The following is a 27901-nucleotide window of genomic DNA, read 5'->3' as shown; positions in this document are numbered from 1 at the left end:
CCACAGGCCTCTGTATATTAGTAGATGATCATTATGAAACATTAACTTTCATGTTTTCAATTAATAATTTGCAATAATTAAACATGAAAAATATATTGTCAATTACAACTAATAATAACTAACTAAACATTAGAAAAAGAAATGGCTGTTTATTGAAAATCACATAACACCTGACTGTGTGTACTTAATTTGAAATCAAAAAAGTATTCTTGACCTTTGAAAAGGGAGTTCCTTATTTAGTTTTTAATTTAGGAAATCTCATTTGTGCTCTCCCGGTTGGTTGAGACGGCCCAAATAACAGAGAGGGAGATGAGTAAGAATTACATTTTACCTAAAGGCCTGGCCTGCTGTATTATGGCATTTATCTTGTATAGCCTTCACACAACTGCAATACAATCCTCTATTAATAAATCCACATTTCATTTAGTCTTCTTATGCACTAGGAAATTCAATTAATTCAATACAACTTTAGGCTTCAACTCATGAGTCACTCCCATGTAATGTGGTCAGGACCAGGTCATTGTAGTGCATGTGGCCTGCCTGTGATTCTATTCAGCTGGTCTTTGCTGGAGGGGTTTTTATTGCTCTATGTTCCTCTTTAAAATACTGGAAAGGTGCTCTGTTGGATTTAGGTTGAAGGTTATAGTCGGCCAGGTCATAGACTTTCTTCTTCTTTAAAAACTCTTGTGTGATTTTGCATTCATAGTACCATCCATAAAATGTATCTCCCCTACACCTTTTGCACTCATCCAGCCCAATATCAGCACATTCCCACCTCCATGTTTCACAGTCTGCAGTATGAAGTCACTGTGGTAGTCCTGGCCAGATCTACACCAAACATGCTGGACCCCATTTGTTCCAAAACTACTTTATTTTGGTTTCATCTGACCAAAGAATGTGCCCCCAGCATTCATCAGGCTTCTTTTCTTGTTCTTTGGCAACATTTAATCTTGCAGTTTTGTGCCATTTTATGAGCAATGTTTTAATTCCTGGATGTTGTCTGTAGAGGTGGACTTCAAGCAATGTCCTTCATACTGTCTGAGCAGTCACTGATACACCAATTTCCACAGATAATCCTTGTGCCAAGTCACAAGCGCTTGCCCATCTGTTTTTAATGCAAAGTTGCATAAATAGCAATTTGTGCGTGCTGCATTTTTTGAGGACAGCCACTGCGCCTTCTGTTAATGGTAGTATGGGAACTCATGTATCTCCTAACCACTGCTACAACTGTGGTTTGGCTTCTATGCATTAGCCTTTTGATGACTGTGTACCTTCTTCCATTTTCATGAGGTCTCAGTTACTTGTTCAGGCAATTCCTCCTCATGTGGAGCCATGTAACGTTAAGCACAACCCAGGCGAGGTACGCTTATATGATTTTGATTCATTTTATATTATGGTGGTATTGCACAGAGGTGTATTCAGGTTTGTTATACACTGTATGTGTACTTACCATTGATCTGAGAGAAGTTATTACCTTTGCTGTGTGTAATATCAAAGTCCCAAATTCCCAAGAACTAGAAAACAACTTATTGTCTAGAAATATGTTCAATATATTTCCAACCCATGTTTGCTACATACACCATGCTGGTCTACAGAGTGGGGCTTTAGTGCTGCAAGACAAATGACAGACCTTTGATACTAACACTTCTGCTTTGAGTGTGGCTGAAGAGGTATGACAGGTTTGCTGTGCCTTTGAGGCATATTTTTTTTGTAATTTTTGCAACCTAAATGCTAACTGGAACAAACTGCCTGAAATCACTTGAATATCTAAATGTTAAATGTGAATGGAAGACATGACACACTGACCTGAAGGTGACCTGCGAAACAGATGGCCAGAGTCAGCAGCAAGACACAAACCAACACTGCAAAGGCCGTCCCCAGCTTCTGTCGCCTAAAAGAGATAAAAAAAACAAAATCAAAATCACTCTCCCACTTCTCCCATCAGTGTAGTCTTCGTAGCTTGACAAATGATGCCTCATACATCTCAAGACTCAAGGACAAAGAAAAAGAGCCATTGTTTCTCCTTCCCAGTTGCAGAGTAGGATAATAGATGATGATGGTGATGATGATGATGATATTTTTGACAGTAATTAACAGAGCAAATTCTGGTCATACTCACTCCTCTGTGACAAACATCTGAATCAAAAAGATGCAGAGGAAGATGAAGGTAGCACAGCCAATGTAGTGTTTGAACATTGGCAGATCCAGGGCTCGGTACTGAGAGGGGGAGAAACAGAACACACCTGAACTGCTTGTTTAGCACTGGGATACTTGAATGGAAATGAATGAAAATATAAAAATATAAATGCCATCAATTTGCAGCTTTGTGTTAAACTAACCTGTTTCTCCAGGTCTTTCTTCGGGAACCACAGAGCTAAACTACTACTCTCCTCAGACTTAGACCACTGCCTGTGTGAGGGAAGAAGAAGGAAGACAGGACGGAAGCAGGAAAACAAAGAAAGAAGAGAGGGAATAAAAAAAAGAATAATAAGATGTTTACTCTACCATTATAACAAATGTAGCATCTGCACTGGCTCACATAGGGCATGAACAGTTGCAGCGCTGGTCTCTCTGGGATCACATTTTCAAAGCTCTTCGTGATTTTGTGATTGTGAACTTGACACAATGAGCAACACCTTGGAAAGAATATATGATTTTTCACCTGTGGTCTGTTGCACTTGTATTAACATATACTACCTGGTGTATGCAGATCATAGATAAGCAAGATACATGTGGAAAGGTAACAACAATGTACATTTATCATTTCTGTTCATTATAATTAAAGACTACAAACATGATCCATATAAGCAATTATTAAGGCTCATAAGATCTTTATAGTCAGAATAGTTAAATGCACTCCTGGTTCAACAAAAAAAATATGATATAAAAATAATTATTGCAGCATTATCTTAATATTAAATCATATCTCTTTATATTTGCTGCCCTTGGAACAAATTATAAACAGATTTAATATTGCATATATTTAGCAGATGACATCCAACTTTACTTACAGGTGTTATAATAACTTTTAACTAACTTTAACTTTAACTAATTTTAGTGAGATGACCTTGATGATAAACTCTTGTGTTAGGAACTGAGACAATGCTGAGAGATCTGCAGAAATGTACTCATTAAGACAGAACAGTGAGAAGAAGAACAAAATGGCATTCGTTTATGTGTATGTGTTCACTCCAAGCTCCTTCTGTCTGTGAACCACCTGTCTACTACAGACATGGAGTTAAAGTGTGATGGATGTGTGAGAAGGAGAGATGCAGACATAATAAATGATCAGTTAAGTGTTTTATGTTTTTTAATTTGTGTTTTAGGATGTAATCCCTGTGGAACAATCAATTATTTCTCTTATTCACTGCTTTGTTCTCGCTACTGCTGCTCCCTCTCCTTGCTGTATCACTACTGCCCTCTCTCTCTCGGCTGCTCTCTCTTCTTCTTTTGCCTTCTTCTTAACCTATTCAACCCATAAAAACTACTTAGAAGGGATTATCTGCCTTACAGGATTCACTACTGATTTAACCCTTTGCTACATTTTCTTTTATTGAAATGTACACATAAAATGTGCTTTAACTTGTTATAAAATTGACCTACTTGCTGCTGAGCTCGTCTATGGTCGTGGTCATCTCATTGTGCAGCTCTTCATCAAACTTGCTCTTCTGGGACTTGTTCCTGCACCGGAAAATGCAGAGACAATTAGGAAGAGGCAGAAGTGCAGACAATGAGACATGAAGGATGACTGGAACAGATGCTGGAAAACCAGACCAGGTCATGCAGGTTACTCAGGTCCAGTTTAGCTGCGCTTGGAGGCAACTTGGTTGATGCCATTCTGAGCATTAGTGGGAAAAGAGAGATTTGGTTTATGCCTGGGAGAGAGTTATGTAGAGCGGACGCAGAAAAGTGTGTTAGATGATCTCTGTGGGATTCAGCGGGAGTGTTTCTGCTGTGCTTCTGCTTGGAAACTCCCTATTCTATCAGGAAGGAAATACTTGCACAGATGCACAGCCCCAGATACACACAAGCCCCAGTCAGTGATCAGTGTTAATAGGAGCATGTCAGTCCACTAACAGAGGTTACAGGGTTTCTGATGGCTTTTGAGATCACATGTTGCCCTGTTACAAAGAGGTAGCAGTGAGAAACAGTGAGATAAGATAACAGCAGTGAACCACTGCTCAGGTTAGTGTTGGGATAGCAAGGCTCTCCACTAAGGCAGTAGTTCTCACTCTGGGGTTCAGGACACCACATGGGAGATTTCTGAGGTGGGGGGTCATAAAAAATAAATGGTGGGAGTGAATTATTGTTGTGTTGTGTTATCATTTGTTATAATTTGCATTGGGTAAACTGCATGAAGCATACAGATTGAGGGGAATTTATGAGCAATAAAAAAAACCCCAAACCATTTAAACAAGTGATTATGAGAAGGGCATCTTTGTTTTTAAGGGTCACACGCCAAAAGATTGAGAACTACTGCGCTTAAGGAATGAGGACCCTGCGGACCATGAAGGCCCCACTCACTTATAGCTGCTGAATGGAGAGGTGGGCAAGGAGAACGGCTCTTCTAGAGACTCATCAAAGCTGTCAGGGTCCAACAGTAAGACACAAACACAAATTCATCATAACACAGTAGTGGGGAAGCAATTAAAAACACGGGGCTAATGATTGTACTATAGATATGTGAAAGTCCATCCATAACAGCCGCTGTAGATATATGCTTGTTAACAGGAGCGGTGATGCTCATTACTGTTCATTTCGACCACAGAGGAAAATATTCAGCTCTGTAATGTCGTCAAGCTTGAGTGGGTGCACCTCACTTCACTGTTAATTTAAGCCTCAGACATGTTCACCAGCTGCTGCCTCTGCTACAGTGGACTGTGAATACATGAATTAAATTAACAATTTGCGAAATAAAAAAGGGAATGATTGCACTTTTAAGGCGCACACTTATCTCTTCTAATCACATTACTTCAGCCCACACTGTTTGTGTAGGTGAGACCTGCCCACTAATCAGTACCTACAATTTAAATATTTGTCCATACACTTACCAAGCAGGAAAAGAGAATTAACCATTAGAAGCTATAACCATAATCAATTTGTCTATGCATTATTTGAAGCTCATGAAAGGGCTCGTCACAGAGCTCAGCAATCCCACCACTCTCTGCAGGAATAACTGCCAATGAAGCACAGCTGTATAAAGTAAACTGTCAGTGATGACTGTTTTATTTGGAGGTTGTGGTTAACTCCTCTGCTTTGTGGTGTAACATCCTTTCTGAATTGAGAACATAAAGTGACTTTTTGTCAAATAATATTACATTTTTAAGGAACATTTCACCTTTGCAATATTCTCATCGCCTCCTCTGTTATGTTACATATGACTTGATTACATCAATATTGCAGCATCATTAAAAACACATTTCCTGAAGTTAGCACAAAGTTTACCTATGTGAAAGCATGGTTACCCATGTCTAAATCTACACATGAAGAATCAACATCAACCAACTACTACTCAGACTTGAGGGTCATACTGTATTTTTTGCTGCTTTTTTATGGTTACATCCAGATAATATTAAATATCACTACCACAGTACATAATGCCTTATTTAAGCACATTTTATTGTATGAGCAGATGTTTGCATTTTGTCTTTAAAGAGTTGGGTTTTTTTTTCAAATAAGAGCTTAAAGGTAAGACAATGAACATGCTTGTACTCTCACTGGAAATCCCTCTGGATAAGACCATCGATGTGATACTTAACATAACAATATATATCAAGCATTCATAAATAGAAGTGAAAAAGTTAAAGAACAGAAGTGTAAGAAAATCGGAGTCAAAAGGAATATCTTCTGCGCAACTAGTCCTCCAGCATGACTCTCAAGCCCTGATTACCAACATAAAGCTTACCGACTGGTGACATCACTTCATCAAAATGACTAAGCTCCCATGAACAGTGTCTATCACATACATTATGTAATCCCTGTGTGCATCACTAAACAGTTCCAATAATGTAATGCCAGTCAGAAAAATAATATCCCTCTAAATGGTTTGACGTACTGTATTACACAATATTATTAATGAAATGTGGTGGAGTGAGATCCTGTGAACAGATGGGAAAGCTGACAGAAAGCACTCCTCTCTGTTCCAGCCATGACCATCAAGATACTACTGAGAAACATTGTTGTTAAACAGGCTGACTTCAGGGGTCAATGTGTGTGAGCACACTTTATCTTCACTCATGACATGTTTCACTCCCACTCCCACTCCCCAGTCCCTTGAAAATAAAAACAGTCAGCAAATGCAGATTTAACTGCCAGCTACGACTTGTTCTTACCTCTCAGTGATCTTGGAGCCCTGAGTTGTTCGCAGGGGGATGTCCTGAAAAAGACAAGGACCACATTCAGACACAAATACACCACCCACCTAAGATCAATGTATCAAACCATTTAATTTGTTACATAAATGAACCTCTCACAAGATAATTATTATCTTAAATCAGCAAGTTACTTCTCTAGTCAATTTTTCAATAGCAGTTCTATCAATAATTTACATAGCTCTTCCTTCCTGGATTACCTTATTTAATGAAATGTGAATAATTAACACAGCAAGACCATACTTTGCATGTCTATACTGTGTTATATGTCTCCTTGATAACAACTAATAATGATCCAAATAATCAAGAAGTGCATTATCTGCTCACCTTGGAGCGTGGTTTGCCATTGACAATGGTGTCTGGGGTGAAGCCCTCTCGGTTCTGGAGGTGGGCAAAAGGTTTGACGGCCCCCCAGGATTCAAGGTAGCGGGTCATACGCACAGATGCCCGCATCTTCAAACCATCATTCACCCGAGGTTTAGGCGCACTACGGTTGGTCAGCGATGGATCCTTAGACTTAAGATATACATGCACACATCAGATTACATTTACAGTACAGTTACATGTTAGCAATTATTTGATACCGTAAGGCATGGCAACTACAGTGAGTACATTAAAATAACTAGAAACCAGTCAGGGAGTCCATTCTCAGCACAAATATCCATACAAGTCTAAAATATGCAAGTACAGGTTTTAAAATGATTATTATGATTTTTCTCATAATATGCTTCATCATCATACCAGCAATTATTTGTATAAGTTGGTGCCTATATAAAGATAGATAGATAGATACAGTAGAAGTACTTTCTTGACCCTAAATTGGGAAATGTGTCAGTTAAATAAATAAAATACACACAAACATAAACAAATAGACACAAAAAAGACAATAAACTGACAAACAATCAATGAGGACTGTTTCAACAGGCTGTCACCCAGCACGGCGCCATCCTGTCATTATCAAGTAATTTTCAAATGCTAAATATTTCTCACTGTCTACAACATCGTATGCATTTTTAAGGAAGACTTGCAGAGAACTCACTCGTGGGTCAATGACTAGGTAGGTTTTGACACTGAGCTCTTTTAGGTAGGGGTCTCTGAGGTGGCCATTGCCCTCTTCCACTTCATAAGCCTTGTTCAGGTGCTTCAAAGTAGCCTCGGTGATGTGGACACGTCTGAAGAAAAGAGAAGCAATTAAATTCTTGGTATGGCATGTATTATCCTTATTTGAAATACAGGATGGACCTCAGCATTTCAATTCAGTTTAATTACAACTAAAAAAGTTACAAATCTGCACAGTAATTATAACTAGTAATTGTAACTGAACAAATAACTTTTATTGACCATGTAGTGAGGAGGGATGTGTGTATATTTGATGTTTCATGGGCATAATAAGGTTGAATCAACATGAGGCAAACTTAACTAGTGTGAGGCAATATGAAAATATGGCAATAAAAGGTGTATAAAGGGTTATTGAAACTGATCATTCAGAACCACCTACCCTGCAAGGCCTCCTGACTCCATGTGATTGGCCAGAGTGACGTCATGTGACCAGACATCAAACTGCCACTTGCGAAGGCCGATCACGCCGCAGAGCACATTGCCTGAGTGTACACCAACTCTCATGTTGATATCAACCCCGGTGGCCTCCCGTACCTGCCTGGAAGAGTTTCACAGAAATACTAAAGCTCTTTGTAGTGAAGCCAGGTCGTCTCTATATGCAGACTACAATCCTTTAATCCACATAAACAGTGTTTTTCTGTGGAGGATGAAATTACATAAAAGTCTGTCTATGTCTCTGTCTGTCAGTATGGATGGTAAAAACAGTTCTCTTTAAGAATTTGTACCAATGTCAACTAAACCAATTAAGTCTTGATTTTACTGAGTTATGAGTTTGTCTTTTTCTTTGTCAGTGTATCAGTTAGTCCTTGGCAACCACTGGAGTCCTTTTCTTAACACCGAGTTAAGCAATCTCGTCCACTAGTGCATATCAAAATGTGAAGTAACACAAACTGTTTCCCTAAATTAGAACTGAGAATACATAATTGAGAATGACCTATCTAACAGCTTTTAACACTACCTAACAACTTTTAACACTTGTTTTTCCTTTAAATCGTGTCAAAAATCTGTGTGGCTAGCACATGTTAAGAGGTTAAGTGAGACAGTATATGTATCAGTTTGGGGATATATCACTGTGGTTGACACAAACTCACTTGATGGCTTCACACATGTCCAGGCCCATTTTGACGCAGTTCTTAGCATGTTTAGGCAAAGAGACGGGCAGCCCTGAAACACAGTAGTAGCAATCGCCAAGGATCTTGATTCTCATACACTCATTTTCCTAAAAGAAAAGAAACAAAACAGAGGACAAAGCAATTAGTTTATTCAACCAGGCAGCTCATATAAAAACTGTGAACATGGGTGGGCGGTTAAATGGCTTGCAAGGATAGACATGCCAGTACAGGAGCTGCTAAATGAGAGCAGTAATCGTCCTCTCACAACGTAACTTACTCTGATTCAAGATTTAATAGATCATTAGACTATTACTCTTAAAGAGGTGAACTGTCAACTGCAAGTCAGTGGAATAATTTTGGAAAGAAATTATTAATGATAACTCACCTTGGCAATTTGGTCAAACTTGCCAAACAATTCATTCAGCATAATGACAAGCTCCTTGGGAGAACAGTCACTGGCTAGTTGGGTGAAGCCAACAATGTCTGCATATAGAATACTGGAAGAAAGAAATATTACCATGAAATTTGAACATATACACAACGCGAGCATATGTACACAAAAAGAAACAATGTCCATACACCTCTGCTCATCTGTTACGCCTTGTGTTCTGTTCAGCATTTAGCAATATCAGCATTTGGTGAATAATGAGGACCATGACAAGGCACCTGGTATTAAATATGACATGAAGACATGATATTTCCAAACTGATAAGGACTATCTGAACATACTGTTAAACAGTTTGGGTAAACAATTGGGAGACCATAGGGCCTGCAAAGCTTTACATGTTATGTCCTCTAAATTTGGGCAAAATTAATGCTGCATGTCTCTGTGCTGCCATGTCAACCCATTATGTCTCATTATGACCATTACCGCCTCTGAATTGGGATGAAGCTTTTTACAGAAAAAGCACCTGACCCACCTTCCATTAACCTCAAGTAGACCTGATCAGTGACTGATTAAAAGGCCTGTCTGGTTCAATGCTGAATCATACTTCATTAAAGCTGCCAGTCAGCAGATCACATAGGAACACTGATATCTCATCTGACCCGTGAAAGACCCCAACCGTACCAAAAAAAATGAAAGTTTGACAAAAGCCCCAAACCACACAGAGCACCTGACCTGCCTCTGTCTTAGCACAGCTTATCATCAACAGAGCTCTACATGTACAGTAGACAGTTGCATGGATTAAAGTTATGATTAGCCATGTCACATCTTGCCAGGGCTGATTACTGACACTGGCTGGTTAAAAGTCGCAGCCTAGCCTGAGTTCAACTGTCTGTCAGCTGACCAACAGAAGGACACTGCACCTGACCTGACTTGTTCCACTGACTGACTTGAATGAAAATGGCCAGGTGCTTCATGAGACAGACAACGAAGCTGTAAATGAACAGTCTGACCGGGGTAATTATAGGGATAGGTCAGCAATGCAGCCTATCATTCAACACCTCTCTCTCTCTGTCTCTATTCCTCTCCCCTCTCCCTCTCCCTCTCCCTGTTTCTCTCTCAACCCAACCAGCTGAGGCAGATGGCCGCCCACCCAGAGCCTTCTGTGTTCTGCTCGATGTTTCTTCCTGTTAAAAAGGGATTTTTCCTTCCTGCTGTCACCCAAGGCTTGCTTATGAGGGAATGTTGGATTTCTATACATAATAATTATAAAGAGTATGCTCTAGACCTGCTCTGTATGAAAAGTACTATTAACCTGATCAGGACTGAAACTGCTCTTTAAAATAAATATGCTGATACTGGGGGAAAAAACAACATTTGAATAAAAACAACTGGTTAAGCAACAGCAGGCATGATTGAGCTTTCCTCCAGATTAACCTTAATGCTCTTAAGAAACATCTACAATGTAATTCCCTCACTGAGTTATAGCAAAGACTGTATCTTTTCTACATTTATCTGAAAAAAATGGTCTGGTGAGCCATCTGCCAACGTTCAGTTAAAGCTGACCCAATACCTGTCAGCACTTGCTAAATGAATGAAACCCTTATAAAACAAAGAGCTGTAACTGGGTCACTGCTCTGAAAACAAACAGACAGACATATTAATCTCCATCGTTACTACAAGCGGACAGGAAAAATCAGCTTTTTGCTTTTATGCCTTGTTTTATAAAGTGATGTACAAAGAAAGCATAAATACAAACGTCCCTGAGAAAGACCTTATGGGCTTTATAGGACTGAGAATATTAACAGACAAAGAAGAAGTCGAAGAAAATAAAGAACTCTGCTAAATGTAGTTTTTAAGTAAAAGACTATAGCAAGTTTTAAATGAATAATTAAAGTACATTTATGTGTTTAATCAGGTAAGATACAGCATTTTCATCATACTAACAATAAATCATCTGAAGGAAATGTGTCTATGTTGTCTTTCCTAGGATAATAAACAAACTGTCTCTTGTTACCAATGATTAGTAGAGGAGGTTAAGGTTAAAGACTCTTAATTGTCACTTCCTAAACCTTTTGGTAGGACAGTAAATTAGCCTCCCCAGAAAAAATAATGCTATACAATGGAAACAAAAACATGCAGAAGGACCTCTAAAAATCTTCAAAATTGATGACCGATGAATTAAACAGACTATTAAACCTGTACTTTAAGGGCTTTTATTCTAAAAGATACTCCATTACAACAAAGGCTCATTAGTGATAATTACATGTGACATCTATGACTCAAGGTGGCTTGTTGCTGTACCTGACATTTTCATGCCTCTTGACATAAAGGCTGTGAAAGTTGTTATCTTTGACCAGTCGCTGTTGCTCTTCTTTGTCTTTACATTCTTGCAACCGTTCCATTATTGCCAGCTTCATCTTCATGGAGATGTAGACTGGCAGCACAGACTGCAGCAGGTTCTCCTGCAACCACACAAACAGACACACAGAAAGACACAATTAGTTACATAACTGCTCTGCTGCAATTTAGGAAATCTTTATTTGACTGTGGCACTTAATTTACAGTGATGAGCGGTAAAGGCCTGAAATAAAATAAAGGACTAATAAAGGAATCGCCAGAAGAATAAAAAAAACACACACACACAAACACACACACACACACACACACACACAGTGTAAGCATGATCACAAGCACAGAAGCACAGACTCTCAGAGCCAGAGTTTCATCAAGCATCTATCAGAGCACTTTTCACCTGTTTTCATTCAATCCAATTAAAATTTAAGTAATTAACATGTTTTTTATATGTCACCTGTGCCCATCTCTACTTCTACAGTAATCACCAATCTGTACCTGTAGTGACACTATTAGTGCCTCAGTACTGTCCCTGCAACATACAAGTATTGTGTTCATTGATGTTTATACAGTAGCAGGATTTTATGAAATTAAATAGCATGTTCATACACATTAAAAAATTAACCCATACCAAATACATTCAAACTAAATGTCAGCATGCTACAATCATAGCCAAATGATGGTTAAGTCAATGTGTTAATGCAGTATGGCGCAATAGCAAGAGGCCTGAGAAGTGTGAAGTTCAGTGGTTTGATGAAGACAGAAATCTAAAGAGACAACTTAAGACATGATCAGTTCCTCTTCATACCGTCAGATTAGAGCCTGGTAAGATCAGCTGACAGCACAATGTTTTTTACACCATATATATGCACTGCAAAGGGCTTTGTAATGCAAAAGTGAATGAAAATAGAGATAAATACATGAGACAAATATGAGCCCAGAGCAGTGTAAATGTGCATGTGTGTACCAATATGTGTGTGTGTGAGAAGGAAGAAAATATAGATGATCTTTGTATGCATTATATATTTGTGAGTGTGTATATTGTATATATTGCTCAACTATTCAGCTCCTTTGACTTTTTCCAAATTTTGTAGTGTTGCAAAATGAATTGAACATGTGCTTTTAGAAATACAAGTTTATCATATATTATATTGAAGTATTAATGGATTTTGGATTTGCTCAAAATAGATGGGTGGGATCAAACGTGTGTGTGTGTGTGTGTGTGTGTGTGTGTACAGTTGTGTTTGATTCATCACACAGATTTTCAAAAGGGATTTGAATCTGGCTGGGCTTCAGCTAGGCCACCTAAGGATATTCATTCTTGTTTTGAAGCCTTTCCAGTGTTCATTGTCCTGATGAAACAAAAGACTGTCTTCCCAATGTTAAAAAAATAGACACGACTCCTGAAGAATCTCCTTTATTTGGCTCAATCCACTGGTTCTGTTCTGTTCTGCAAGTCACCTGAGCTGAACATACTCTCTCCACCATCTGGCATGATGTTACCTTTTCTATATTTTGTGATATGCGAGATGTGTTATATAGCTAATGATATGTGACCATGTGGGAGACAATGCTTTGCATTACAGCAACAGTTCAGATTTAATCAGACTTTAGATTTTGTGCTGTATCATGTCAGAATTTTCCATGCAGTATTTTTTTGTGTTGTCACAAGCTCTTTATTTCCCTTGAGTGTTTCTGGACACTCTCCAGGTTGTAAAGACATCTCAAGGACTATAAAGAATTAAATTGCACCATAACTTAATTTGGACTGTTATTGCAAAGAGGTGAATATGTTTTGACTGAAAACATTCCTGCTTTTCACACTTGATTAATTTTTTTGTTTGAAAAGACGAAAAAGAATATAGAAAATGAAAACTGACATTTGGAGTTAGTCTGTAAAATTAAGTTCATTTTGAATTCAAGTTACAACAGGTCAAGTGGGTTAAATACTCACCTAAGGCAATGGTGTTTTGTGTGTGTGTGTGTGTGTGTGTGTGAGCGTGTGTGTGTGTGTGTGTGTGTGAGCGTGTGTGTGTGTGTGTGTGAGAGCGTGTGAACTTGCTCCTCACTGCTGCAACCTGAACTGCTACCATTCAGTGTAGACCTCTTTCAGGGTTCAAATGACACTTTCAGTTTCCCACTGAGTCTGAAACATGAAAACTCACTAAAGTGGCCTTTGTATAGATGCACACACAATACTGCTATAAATGCTATCCATTACACTTCATCTGTTCAATGCATTACTTATGTGTATTCCACATATTAAACATGGAAATGTGTGGTCACTGAATGCTAGCAGTGACACGCATTTACTTTGATTTATGGGGAAGCAGAAAGAATAGAGGGGTCAATAGTGCTTTGGAGAATTTCATTAGTGTTGGTTTCAAAGGGGAGTATTAACGTCACACAGTTTAAACGTCATTTTTGACTTGCTTCACACCCAGCCAAGAAACATTTCACGGGGAACAAACTGGGCTCCTCATGATGAAATGAATGTGGGAACACCATGTTAATTTCTCATTGGTTCCCCATTTGGAGCAGTTTTGGAGTTTCCCCCCACCATGCTATTATGTCCCTGCTCTCTTTGGCTAGCTGTGTGCACCAGGCTTTCCTTTTTTTCAGCCCCAATTCAAATACAACAGGAGGTTTAAATGTTAACGATTATATCATTCCTGTCTGTCCTGCTAGGCAACACACCAGCTATCCCTGTTGGCGCGCTTTATGTCCTGTACTAAGCAACAGTCAAAACAAATGGCAAAAGGGGAAAAAAAAATATTTTGAAATGGTTTCTGAAGTCAAAGAAAGTCAGCACAGATGCATCTAATTTAAAAAGCATCACAGGAAAATCTAATTTGAGAAGGATTTGTTAGTCGCAATGAAAACATCCATGGGAGAGTCAACATGAGGCCAGCCAAAGGCAAAGCTTAGAGATGAAATACAATTATAAGGGTATGGCAATAACAATTACTGACAAGCTGTTTTCATCATTTGTTTTCATTCAGTGTTGTTACTACTTTACAGACAAAGCAGTAAAATAGTTGTATTGTAATGCTGATGACCGCTGGTTTTCCCTCTTGCTCCAATAAAATGGTATACCATCCTATTGCCTGCTTTATTATGTGGATGCAGTGTGTATTATTCAACACATGTGTTTGATGGGACGTCCCCCCCTTAACAAACCTAAAGGCATACACACACTTTAACATCACTATTAACGTTTTGCTTTATAATTACATGCATGTAAAGTAGGCAGAGATATTTTCTTTGACATGTTTAGTGTGACTGATTTTGAATGTATTATTTGTTATCAATCAACTCTACATTTATTAATGAGGATCTATGTGCACTGTGTTATTAGGTAGCTTTTTGAGCAAATTTCTAAAATAATCCAACATAAATATAAATGTTTATTTTTAGAATATTTACTCCAATATAATGACATAACAAAAGTATACTAAAGATGGTTTCATATTAAACCAGTGCAGCTTACATTGCCCTGGTAGCATACTGTTACACTAACCTGTTGTCTCTTTTCTATCTCCAGCTTCATGCGCATGCTCAGACACCTCAGGGTGTCTTGAAAGGTCTGTCTCAAGGTTTTCTCCATGAGGACCTTATGGAAGGCTCCCACCACACTGCCACACAGGAACACCATCGCATTGGACAGCAGCTACAGAAACAGACACAAGGGACACAGATGTTAGAGCTCATATGGAAACACCTGTTGTACACACACAAACACACACACACACACACACACACAAATATGCATGTTTCTGAGTGTCCCTCCTAGAATAGCACTTGAAAAATGTATCATACTCATTTATTTTATCAACACCTTTACTTATATATTTTATTAGTTTTCTGTGCTTGAGTCTATCCAAACAAAACATATTTCAATATTAGCCATATTCACAGAGTTTTTATTCCAACTGGTTTCACCTGGTTGGCGAGGGAAGGAGGTCTTTCTTTTTTGTCAATGGTGAAGCGCACTGTGAGGACCATAATATGGGACAGTGATGTGATGACGCTCAGCACCACAGCGTACCACAGCTGGAATGGCAGCATGGTGTACACGGTGAAGATGATGAAGAGGAAGAAAGGCACCTGGAAACACATAGGATCAGGTTCAGTCATTTCAAGATATCATAAATAACAAATCAAATCTAATTTTCCATGTGTGAATCTAAAAGTTTGCATTATAAAAATCACTTGCAAGAAAAATATGACCTAAATGTGAACTGTTACCTGGTCCCAAGCCAGGATGATGGGGCCACTGAAGATGAAGGTGTAACCCATAGTGAGGTGTGTGGCCCAGACAATTAGGCCGAGCAGACGTCTCCATCGCTGTGAAAGCATCTCTGTACACACCAGCACAAACACGGCCAGGAACACGCACAGGCTGCAGCTCACCACACTCACAAAGGCACAGTGTTCCTCTGCACTCTGCTCCAGCAGCGAGGGAAAAGCAGAAAAATAAACACACCTTTTATTACAGTCATACACACAACCTTTCTCTCCAATGAACACTTCTCTTCCTCTTCTTCTGCTCAGTCTTGATTTTTTTTTCTTATTATTTGTTTTGTTTATTTGTGTGTTTGTTTTATCCTTTGTAAAGCATCCTTGGGTTTGTGAAAGGCGCTCTATAAATCACACCTATTATTATTATTATTGTTATTATTATCATATTGGCTTGGTGAGAGTGAGGTTAGGTCAGGTTTGTGACAATTGTTTGTTTTTTCTAAGCACAGGTTTCCAGTGTTTGGCGTATCATATCATGTCTGTGAGATTTTCCCTATCGATTGATTTCATACAATTGCAGTGTTGTTGATCAGCAGCTCGCAGCAACTTGTCCCTTTATGCGAGACATATTCAGTTAGAAACCAATTAGTAGGAATATTAAGCTTTAATAAATGTCTGGCATTTATGAAAAAAAGAAAGAATTTTCAAGGCAACTTATGTCAACATGCAGAGGTACAAAGAGACCACACAATTGCTGCCTGACTTGCAGGTACATCAGCCTCAACATTGAAAAGTTATGTAACGTGTCAAGTGGGAAAGTCTAACAAATCATGATAAAACACTGTGAGCCAAACACAGCAAAACTGCATTAGGATATTTTACAAAGCTAAAACGCACAGTATCAAAGAAGACTATTTGGTTTAATCAGCACCTTCAAACACAACATTATGGGCTTCACCAAAGTGGTATATAGAAGGGCTTTTGTTTTGGTTTGTATGGCAAGTCTGCCATTTTATCCATCTCCCTGTATATACAGTAGAACCTACTGTGAAATTCATATTATGTTTCTAAACATTTTTAAAAAAGTAGATCATACTTTGTGTGGCTAACCATTGTATTTGTACTCTGAAATGAAAACCTGAGGTTCTAGACGAGTACAAGATGCCCCTGAGAGCCATCCATATCCAGCCTGAGCATTAAGGCTTATGTGGGATTACTCTGTTTTTTCATCTCATCTGTCTCTGCGTCATGTCCTGCTTGCCCCAGGCCACCATCTTCCTGACTGACTTACTGTACAATGAGAAGCGAGCACGAGGGAGAAAGATTATGCACTTGTGCCAGTGTTTGTGCATGTGTTGTTTTATGCACATCCATGCATGAATGAGAGCAAAGAAAAAAAAAGAAAAGTCAATCCAAGTGTGCACATGTGTGTTATTGTGTGATTGCCTGGGTGAGAGGGAGAGAGTGGGTGTAGAGGGGGAGAGTGTGAGAGAAAACAAGGGGTTAAAAAAGCGCTCAAGAGTGAGACAGATGCACAAAGTCAGTGTTAATAGATCTCTGCTTGGAGAAGGCCATCTCTGCATTGTATGTTGAGCTTTCTGGTTACCATGGCAGCGTTCTAAAAGGCCAGATCTCAACTAAGGCACTTTGTGCTCCCTATGTAGCTGTGAGACTTGACAAAACCTTTTTTAAGGAGGAAAAAGAACAATTATTATATATGAATAGGAGCTAAAACCATGTGAACAGACACAGCTATATTGTTCAACACCTAGGTACACCCAGACGTAAAAAACTTGTATGTAGCCAGCTGTGTTCTTCTGTACTATTTGTATCTGTTAATTTAAGACATTATTGTTATTATTATGATATCAGATCATTGTCTGTATGAGTATTTATGTCTGTAATACTTGGCAGTGCTTACCCACAGAACACTTTTAGATGAATGATGCTGTTGTTCCCATTCTGCCAGTGAGCTATGAGCTGTTATTTATTGCTGCAGTAGTGTAAACACAGAAAATACCTGACAGCATTTATGTATGTATGTATGTATGTATGTATGTATGTATGTAGGTGTGTATGCACAGTTCTTATGTATTTATTATTACACAGACAAGTAGAAAAATAAGGTGGATATTACATGGTCTTATCCTTACAATAAGCCACAGTGTCTGAAAACTAAAAAAGTGCAAGATGGCAAAACAAGAGCCATCTATTGATGACACCGATGTGTCATATGAAATGTAAACATCCCAACCATCCTCACACAGCTCATAGAAACATGCAGAAACATGCTGTGGTATTTCAGTAACAATTCAAAGAGCCCAAACAACAGGCTGCCTTATAACATCTCTCCATCCAATCAGGGCGTGAGATTGGTGTTACGAGTGGCACTTGGAACATCAGCTCAGTCGGTTTTCCCTCTCAGCATTGCTCTTCATCCAGTGTCCACCAATGGAGAGGAGTTACATAAGCTGACAGCGACTTTCTGACACCAGTAGCCACCCTCTAACAGACAGCCTGCACCTCCCTTTGCATTTAACAGCAGTGTTACACAAGCTCCATCCTAATATTTTCTCTTAACTCTGCTGTACCCCCGGCAACTGTCTGTGCATGAGAGAAACAGCTTAAGAGTGTGTGTGTGTGTGTGTGTGTGTGTACGCAAGAGTGAGACAAAATCAATGCGTGTGTATCTACATGAGGAATAGAGCCATTTGTAATGACTGTGTGAGGGAGAAACAAAGATCTTTATATAAAAGAAAAGAGACGGGGAGTGTGCCAGAGTCAGCAGCAACACAATAGAAGGAAGGCTATGATGGTTTTTCCAGCAAGGAAAAGTAATATAATCTCAGGTGACAGAAACTGTCAGTTTAATATATGACCGCTCGGACTGACTGACTGCTCTGCTCCCTGCCATCATGCCAAGACCAACAACACGCTCAAGTCCCGATGTCAGCAGGCATCTCATTTGTATTTTTAAGCAAAACTGATGGTGTGATCCTGTAAAGTAAGGCAATACAACTTCACAGACAGACACACATCATTATCATTATGAAACGTGCACTTGATGGTATTTAATACACGCGTGTCTAACCTGTTCCCTTATCTAACCCAAGGAAAGTAACTAAAATATGCACTTTTTCCAGCAGTGTCCTCCTTCACACTCAAACAGTTACACAATCACTCATTCACGCTTCTGAGCTACTGCAGTGGCAGTGAAGGGGAGTGAAGTGCTTTATTTAAATAAGTTGTTGAGGGAGAGAGGAGAGTTTGTAATTTTGTCACAAAATATCATAAACTGGCACAGAGATTCAAACTGACCATCTACTGTAGTCACAAGCCTGTTTACCTACACATTAGGGTACTGCTACTGTCCTTGTATGCCACACAGGAAACAACCTAGTCCCCATCCAGCTCAATTAATCCTCTCTGCAACATTTAAACCAGCATGGGCAGAAAAATACATAAAGATTTATTGTAAATCTCTCCACATGGTCAAAGTTTTTTTTTTTTTGAAGAGGTAGACACATCATGTATGTACATTTAAAAAGGCACCAACGGAGAAGAGTTACACCTGAAGACTCGCTCCAAAATCACAATTTTAATTCAAACAGATGTTTTGATCCAAGTCAGATTTTTGTCAGGTCAAAATGTTTTTAAGAACTAATCCCATTCCCACATATACACATACACCCACAGGTTGTCAGAATCTATCGTGGCAATCAATCAAGATGTTAACAATACAATCATTACCCAAAAGGAAGCTTTTTTGCATCATTTTAACCAGTGTTGAGAATCAATATTACATTCTTTCTGCTTGACATACAATCACACACTGTAAGATAGTTGGATAGCACAGATGTAATTAATAACATTAACATCTGAAGTGTAATAAAGGTGAGCCAGTTCCAGGTCTTCTTGCTGGCATGACTGACTGGAACATTTCATAGTACTACACTGAGCCGTTGTTAAAGTTATACACCTGTGCTTTTTATACTATGACAAGTCAAAATGTTGTAAAAATGAACAACCTCAATTGGATGTCATCTGTTAAAAGGCAGCTAATTCTATAAGGTTTTATTAATCTGCCCTCATAGTGCAACCTGTAATTTGCTTATCTTACATAATTTCATTAATTAGCTGTCAAAGAAATACAACTTACCCTGAGAGAGGAAGATAGATATCTACTGCTTAATGTAACTATGATCTGGGTTATGATTGTGAGTGTTAATAAATCACTTTCATCGTTATAAGCCTCAGGAGAATACATATGACTCTAACCATTAGGCAACATATGATGTTATCAAGATACTTGGTTGCCAATTCAGACCAGCGCCACAAAGCAGCTCCCAAAGTGATTATTGATTATCATTATGATTGATATTATTTTTGGCCTAGCTGCCCACCAGGCTTGTACAATTACAGGGGAAATACTGAATATGTCAATTTCTCACAACAAAAATTTCCCTGTTTAAGAAAAAAACATTAAACTACTAGAGTATCATTTAGTCGTGAGTGAAACTACTCAGTCAACTACATCTCTCATCTTGCACGATATACGTCACCACCAATATGGCCATTGTGAGCAAGACATGTTGCTCGTCAAGTGACTAAATCCAGATATGAAACACACAGATGTCACATTAACGTTAGCTTCAACAGCTCTGGGTAGCACGTAGAGTGAGAAAGTTATGATGTCACTTAAGCAACTAGTTTTTGTAATTACATATTTTTAGTCGTATTCAACTTCAACAGTTTTACAACAAACTGTGACCTTTACTGAAATAAGGTCCCATAGTGTTTCAGCGGAAGGGGAGGGACCTCACCTTTCTATAAACCCTTTGGCTCCATGCTAACGAAAAACCTGTAATTAGGAACACCACTTCAGAGGTCAGTAGGTGTTAGTTAAATTAAGTTAAGTGTTAAAATGGTAAAGTATTTGTTACATTAAGTTCTAAAGTTTAAAACAATACTGATAAAATAAAGTTATAGTTAAATAAAGTTCTGTTATAATAAAGTTTAAGCTGGAGTGCAGGACTTTTACATAAGTGTCTGTTACATTCAAGCTGTTGCCAAACAAGTTCACAAAATGCTGATTAAGTCAATCACCATCAGGTGAACCTCTGTATTTTACAGTATACAGACTTTTTGTATCTGTTGTCTGATATGACATTCCCACGCTGGTAGTGCTGAGGGTGGCAAGAAGCTGCCAAAGCATGCAAGTATCCCAGAATGCATTATGCACCAACTGGCAGTGATGGTGGAGATTAAACTGTTGACATCTGTCTGAATGAACTTAGGAATTTACCATAATTGAATAAGTACAACTGGTTGGGAATAGGCACAAAATACAAAGCGAATACCAAAGTCATAAATATGTCACAGCACAGCACAATGCTAGTCTCTGCCCTGAAAAAATACATCCATGACAGCTCTGTGGATATCTGCATCTCAAAAGTGTTACTCCTTCCAGATTTGTTAAAGGACAGCTTCACAGTTTTTCAAGTTTATTTTAGTCAGGTGACCACGTGGACACTTGTGGACTTGTTCAAGCTGGCTATCAAACAACCCCTCCCTTATGTGCTTCCAATGTAAGTGATAGACGAAAAATGTTACAGCTGTCATTTCATAAAGAAACATATATTCAAAAGTTAATCTGAAGCTCACAAGAATTGCTGATCAAAGCAAATTACCCCTCTGCCTCTGTTTTTGCTGAGTAAGGGTGTAGTCTGTAAATTCACAGCCTGATGCACAGATTTTGAAGTCACAATTAAGCATGTTTTCTCGACACTGGGGCAAAAATAAAGACATTTCATGAACAAATAACTCTTGTGGTAATCAAATATTAGCCTGTGGTCAATATATACCAGTCAAAATGCTCCATGATATTCAACAATCTCCATGATCTATGTGAAATCTGTCAGAATTACTAATAGGCATGTGGATGTAAAGACTCACCAGTTGTAGGGCAAAGAAGAGGATGAGGAGGATAACACAGGAGAGCATGGAGAGGCCAAGCAGGAGCACCAGCGGCTGATACTGGCAGTTGCAGGAGAATTTTCGGTACAGTGCCTCATTTTTCAGCTCCTGGTCATTCAACAAGTACTTCCCTTTGGCTGGCATGGCTCACACTTCTTACAGAGGCATAGCAGGTGTTAACAAGGAGCCCCAAAGAGCAGGAGTGTGTGTCTCCACAACTTTTTTTTTTCTGTGCGCATGCAGACCAGAAGATTGTTAAAAAGTCCACAGTTCACAATTTGTTAGGGGGCACCTTGCTAGCTCATGACACTCAAGTGAAATTTGTGTTTTTCCCTCGCTGTGGCATCTTGAATGTTGTTGTTGGTTCTCTCACAGCTTCGGTGTAGCTCTTTCTCTTTCTACTAGGTGCTCTCTCTCTCTCTCTCTTCCCCTCTCTCGCTCTCTCTCCGTCTCTCTCCCCTTCGCTAGTCCTTTTGTGTCTTCTATCCTCTGTCTGGTGTTGGCAGGCAGATCCGCTTCATCCTTTGCCAGCTACTGTGTTGCTCCCTTCAGTGGGTTTGAGTAATAAGCCTGGGGCTGGGAGACACAGAGGAGGAGGGGAGGGGAGTTTAAGAAAGGGGAGGAGAGGGATAAGGAGGAAGAGCAGAAGGAAAACACGAGCTGATGAGGGCAGCTACAAAGGTCATCGGTGATCCCACCAGGATTCAGGATGAAACAGAGCGGAGAGGTCGGCGGCTCCACTCCTTCGAGGCAGCACAAATGTTGCACCTAAATGAAGGGAGAGTTGGGAGAGAAGGAGGGGAGGATAAGCATTTTCTCAAAGCTATGATGGTAGAGGGTCAAATACACACAATACCTAAAGCTAACAACTTCAAGTGGACAGAAAAGACTTAAGAGTATTATAGAAAAATGTTCTCATAGATATCAACATTGTATATAAGCCACTACATGGCTTATCTGATTTTATAAAGAAACATTTAAGGCTTTAACATCAAAAAAGGCAAAGTGTAATCAGGAACATTTGTGACTCACTGGGAATAGTGTGTGAGAGTGATCTGTATCGCTCGATGATCACATGCTTATTCATACCTGAACTCAGTAGTTTCCACAATCCAGAAAACCCACACTATGTTAACTCTGTGCTTGTGGCCCATTATAGCCACAACCTGAAGGCAGCTATAAAAATAAGTGTCACTGCTAATGAGCGTTAATGGGGCCATCGACTAAACAGTAGACATTGTGGAATGAACATCTATACAGTTGCCCACAAACCACACAAATGACTTTATTTCCCCCACATTAACAAACAAAAAAGATCCAGTTGCGACAGAGTACTAACAAAATGGAGCTAAATGCATCTATGACTACTATGATGACTATATGCATCATTGCATGTAAACTGGAAAAAACATGACCTTTGATTACCTGATCTTAATTTTGACACTGGAAACTGGAGGATGATCAATTCCAAAGCAATCTGAGCATCACATTAAAGTTTAACACATTAACTATCACCTCGCCAAAGAGTAGCAATAGTGCACTTAAAAGATTATTAAGAGTTCTCATCAAGTATTTTTACTGTTCTGATGAAAAAAGAACATTTGCAGTATGAGCCGTTTATCACTGCAGGACGTTTGCTCGCTGAGTGAGGGATCATGTTGTATTTACATTACTAAATCTGAGGGAAGATGCCAGGAAAACTCTGTCAAAACACTGGATATAGACTGTCCTTATCTTTTCAAACAACTACTACCCTTTGGCCGTGGCACAAGAAGACCCAATAAGCACTTCGTACAATCCAAAGACAGCAGAGTGTGAGGGGTGAGGCAGAGGAAGTGGTAAGTGATATATCAACCCTATTATGATTATATTGGAAGTGCTGAGATCGTAAATTAATTGTTAAAAAAAACAAGACAGGGGAGAATTGGAAGAGCTGGAAGAAAGTTTTTCATATTCAGTTTCTCACACTGTAAAAAACCTACAAAGACTGTTTTTTTTTTTTTTTTTTGCATGTGGCTGTCTGCTTCTAGCCAGCTCCATATTTTAATTTAGGAGACAGGAGGAGACCCTGGCTTCAAGCTCGATAAAAAAACAATTTGGACTTTGCACCACTGTCAATAGAAACCCCATTTCCTCCAGTTGCTAATATCGCTCTCCTGGTGTGCATAGTGTGTAAAACACTGCTTCATGTTTGTCCCTCACATAGCAACTGAAGCAAATGCTATGTGCCATAAAAAGAGCGTACAGCCAAGAAGGGAAACAGAGCAAAAAAAAAAAAAAAAAAAAAAAAAAAGAGGACAGAACTCATACAACTGTTGCATCCAGTCAGCTTCATTCTTGTAGTGGTAAAACAGCATTGCCACAGTGAGCACCATGATGGCGGTTTACGACCACTTTTAACTTTCCCTTTCACTGCTGCTGCTGGATAGAACGGCAACCAGCCGGTTCTCCACAGCCTCAGATAACACACCATAGACAATGTTAGGGTAGTAAAAGGAAGATGGAGAGCAGGGAGGTAAAACAAAGCACAGAGCAGCGGTGGGGGATTGTGGACCAGCTGGTCTGTAAGAGCCAATAAGGTAGATGCTTATTGGCTGTTTACACTGGGGGGAGATAATTTACTCTGCGTACCTACTAAATGCCATGTCTATATCTTTAACATGAGGACAACCGTATACAGCACTGGAATACAACCTTAAACCACCTGCTACTCTAAATGTCACCATAAATGGTAAACAAAGCCATATTCATATATATTTTTATAATCACATTGACAGTATTGTTCACTTCAGGTTAATGCAAACATTTGATGGTTCAGGATATTAAACAATGCAGTGGCAACACTTAACAACAAGCATTACGATTGTTAACATTGTTTAGTTAACAGGGGAAATGCAGAAGGAATCCAATTTAGTGCATTAAGGGACAATTTAGCTTGGGCACATGCAGCAGTTAACAGTCCAGACAGTTATGTGTCTGAGAGGGAACAAAGGAGCCACTTATCAACGGACCCCAGGATGGCGAGTCTCTCTATCTGTTCTAGAAGAAACAATGCAAGCAAAGTAAAAAAAAGAAAGAAAAGAAAAAGGGAACATCAAGTGTTTTGTTTCAGAGTGATAACTATCACGCAGGTGGGTTTCTGTGACCTGTGTTCTTAAGATCAAATGACTGTGTTCTAGAGCTTCTGAGAAATCCTCTTGGCTATTGACGACCGCAAGACTGAATGTGACAGTTGAAGATTGTGGTGCAAAGCAACGAAGCTACCCTGTCACATTTTCCAAGCTGAAAGAAGCATATATCTATATCATTTATATGGACTGAGTAGGAGAACTCAGAGGAAGGTTAATAAAGCGTTCTCAAATCGAGGATGGAGGTCAGTTGACCCCAATACTTCAGCCTGTAAAAGAAATGCAGTCTTTAGACAGCCATTTGACACTGCAAAAACTCTTGTTTACCAGATGTTAAAGCTCCCGACCCTGACGCTGCTTTTTGTGCTCCGGGTCTAAGGTTACCATGGCAAAAAAGCAGCACCGTCAGACCTGAGCTGAGAGAGCAGACAGGGATGTACGCTTCAATAGAGCCGAGTCTCTCAGTGAGCGGGGATGAATAGCTGAAACTGCTGCATTGACTGCCAGATCTTTCACTATGAAAGCTTGGCAATTGAGGGAATCACATAGCAGCCTTGTAAACTGGCGTCACTGGATCCTGGAACAGCAACCACACAAAAACCAATTAACGTCACTGCGCGCTTGCTGCTGGGATGCAGGAACCTACAGGCTGTTGTGTAGAAGAGAAACTGTGTGTGAATGGGTATTTTGTTGATTGGTTTAGAAAAAAACATAATGAGTATGATGAGAATGGAAACCATACCGGGCTCTTCATTAAAACAGCAGAGTACTAAGTATTTTTATGACTGTGGAAGTCATCAAAAGTCCCGTTTTTCATCCTTATAAACACAAAGTCATCATTGCTGTGGCAGATTTGGTGCACTTCTGAAATATATTCTGGTCATCTGGGTTTCTTCTACTGTTAACATCTGCACTGAAACATCTGGTTTTCTGTTGATGAAGGTAAAGTTTCAGCCATTACTTTCATCAAGTGGCTAATATTAATGCCTAGTACACAATGTGCTTCCTTTTCATCCTGACAAAATGATAATAGAATGTATTACTCTGTGTGCTATTTAATTATCTGACACCAGATGCGTAGAAAATCATGGAAGAGCTTCCAGAAAATGGTTATATAATGTTGCAACAGGATGACATGTCCAGCCTCACAGGAAGCAAAGTAGGAATAGGTATCTGCTGGGCAGCCTAAACAGCGCTAGACAATGCCGGATGTCTAACAGGAAGCAAAGCTGATGGTGGACCAGTCAAGTAGTTGGATACAGTGCACTACATCAGTTGTTTTGGCTACGAACTGTATGTACTTCAGTGTATTAGAAGAAGTGAAACAATGCCTACGTGGTAAAAGTACTGACTTTCAACTTCAAAAGGTCTTTGAGAGTGTTCACAGTGCTGTTGGTCAGCCACTTTAACATGTACTAGACAAGTCTATATAAAAACATTACATCATTGGCATTTTCCTCCCACCTCAGTTTGAGATTTTAATTTCAAAGAAGCAAATGCTCAATTTACCGATCTAATGACTGCACCTAATTTCCTTTATGGTAAGTTTCATTGATAATAAACCAATCTTATCTAAAAGGTCTGGTCAGATGTTCACCTAACTAACGCCCAATTCAAAAGCTTTTCACACAGAGCAAACATGCAGGTCTCTCTGACAAATCACTCTGATTTTATGGCAGTCATTGTGCTGCTATTGAATAAGATAGGACAAATAGAAAAGAGACAAAGAGTGACCTCTGTAAAAGAAAACAGAGCAACATGTTTCTCATCCCACGGTGCACATGAGTCAGGGTTAGAGGCCATGCGTTTAAAGGTCAGCTAAGCTCAACCCCCCCAAGGAACCAGACTGAAATATGCCTTTGGGTCTCTAATTACTCCTTTCATACAGTAGACACATGTATACTGAACATGCTTTGAATCCATAATGAATCCATTCATATGAGACAGGTTAAGCTGTAGTTGTCTCCACTTTGACTGCTTTCTGTAATGTACGTTCATAGTTACACTTTTAAGCAAAATTACAGACATACACAAAATGACATAATTACCAGTTCACTTTCAGTTCTCTGCGTAGGCTTGCTCACTCTTTCTTTTTGTCTCTCCTAAATTTCAATAATTAATTGATATTTCTGTCCATAATTAAGACTAATATTCAGCTAAATCTGTCTGTGTCCAACCTGCATTCGACCCAGATTGGGATGAGGGTCCTGTATTAACTCATTCAGACTGCCAACACAGATAGGTTCTCTTATATTTGAGGTACAAGAGGACAATCACCTTTCTAATTTCAATGTGAAATTAGTTATCAGCAAACTTGTGGTAGACATATCTTTTTCCTAAATTAGAAGAAGATGAAAAAAGAACTACCATCCTCTTCAATAAAGAGATACAACTGCAGAGTGTGAAACTGTTATATGTGACCAACTTTCAGTTAACTCTGAGGGAACACATATACTGGTTAGTGCATTTTTGAGGGACCAATCCTCAGGAGAGTAAATTATACTGATCAGCAGGCCCACGCAGAATCTGTGCCCACAGAATTCCAATGATACTTCCACAGATTTTCCAACAATAAAGATGCTGCTTGTAAAACTCCCTATGTTAATTGCTTTTTTAAAATATTTCATTATATGCCAAATATGTCTTATATATATATTTTTTTTTGTTCATAAGGCACTCAGAGGCATTTACAAAAGTTCACCCAATCAAATGTGGTTTTGTGTAAGTAGCTGGCCATACTGGACATGTAAAACCACACATGACTATTTGTGAGTCATAGTAGCTGTTGTTCAGTCATGATATTGATGTGGGTGATCATAAAGCCATAAAGCAGCACACTTATCAATTTCCATCCTGACAAATTAGTATTAATGCAGGGGGAGGTCATTTATCTTCATCATGATGACTGTGCATCTAAAATATGTGCATTTGTCACTAGGCATGGGTCGGTATGAGATTCTGACGGTATAACCTTAGGTAAAAATATCACGGTTTCACGGTATTATGATTACAGCTAATGTGATAATTTTGAAATGTCTGTATTTAAAAACAAAAAAAATCCATTGAGCAGTCTTTTATTTTTAAACATATATAGAACATGATCGAACATGAGTAAATATGTATTTAAAATAAATAATAATTAAAAATAACTGAATTCTTTCTAAATAAAAAATAATTTAAAAAAAAATAAGCGCAGTCCTTAATCCATCCTTT

General features: G+C 39.0%; 1 protein-coding gene across 1 annotated transcript in view; it reads right to left on the bottom strand.

The window, feature by feature from the left end:
* The window catches only part of adcy7 (adenylate cyclase 7), a 30209-nt gene extending 8390 nt beyond the window's left edge, over nucleotides 1-21819 (bottom strand). The window contains exons 1-16 of the mRNA XM_053319206.1: nucleotides 21540-21819; nucleotides 15591-15788; nucleotides 15285-15449; nucleotides 14863-15012; nucleotides 11292-11452; nucleotides 8988-9099; nucleotides 8582-8709; nucleotides 7870-8028; nucleotides 7411-7543; nucleotides 6699-6887; nucleotides 6333-6376; nucleotides 4525-4584; nucleotides 3604-3681; nucleotides 2340-2409; nucleotides 2120-2217; nucleotides 1807-1891 (exon numbers count right to left, since the gene is read on the bottom strand). Of these exons, the coding sequence (XP_053175181.1) occupies nucleotides 1807-1891; nucleotides 2120-2217; nucleotides 2340-2409; nucleotides 3604-3681; nucleotides 4525-4584; nucleotides 6333-6376; nucleotides 6699-6887; nucleotides 7411-7543; nucleotides 7870-8028; nucleotides 8582-8709; nucleotides 8988-9099; nucleotides 11292-11452; nucleotides 14863-15012; nucleotides 15285-15449; nucleotides 15591-15788; nucleotides 21540-21704 (1995 nt within the window). The 5' untranslated portion in view covers nucleotides 21705-21819. The remainder of the gene's footprint in view (nucleotides 1-1806; nucleotides 1892-2119; nucleotides 2218-2339; nucleotides 2410-3603; nucleotides 3682-4524; nucleotides 4585-6332; nucleotides 6377-6698; nucleotides 6888-7410; nucleotides 7544-7869; nucleotides 8029-8581; nucleotides 8710-8987; nucleotides 9100-11291; nucleotides 11453-14862; nucleotides 15013-15284; nucleotides 15450-15590; nucleotides 15789-21539) is intronic.
* Between the last annotated feature and the right edge of the window lie 6082 nt (nucleotides 21820-27901).

This window comes from Scomber japonicus, chromosome 1 (assembly GCF_027409825.1).
Source record: "Scomber japonicus isolate fScoJap1 chromosome 1, fScoJap1.pri, whole genome shotgun sequence".
NCBI lineage: Eukaryota > Metazoa > Chordata > Actinopteri > Scombriformes > Scombridae > Scomber > Scomber japonicus.
Note: the sequence above shows the minus strand (reverse complement) of the source record. Positions and strands in the feature narration are given on the sequence as shown.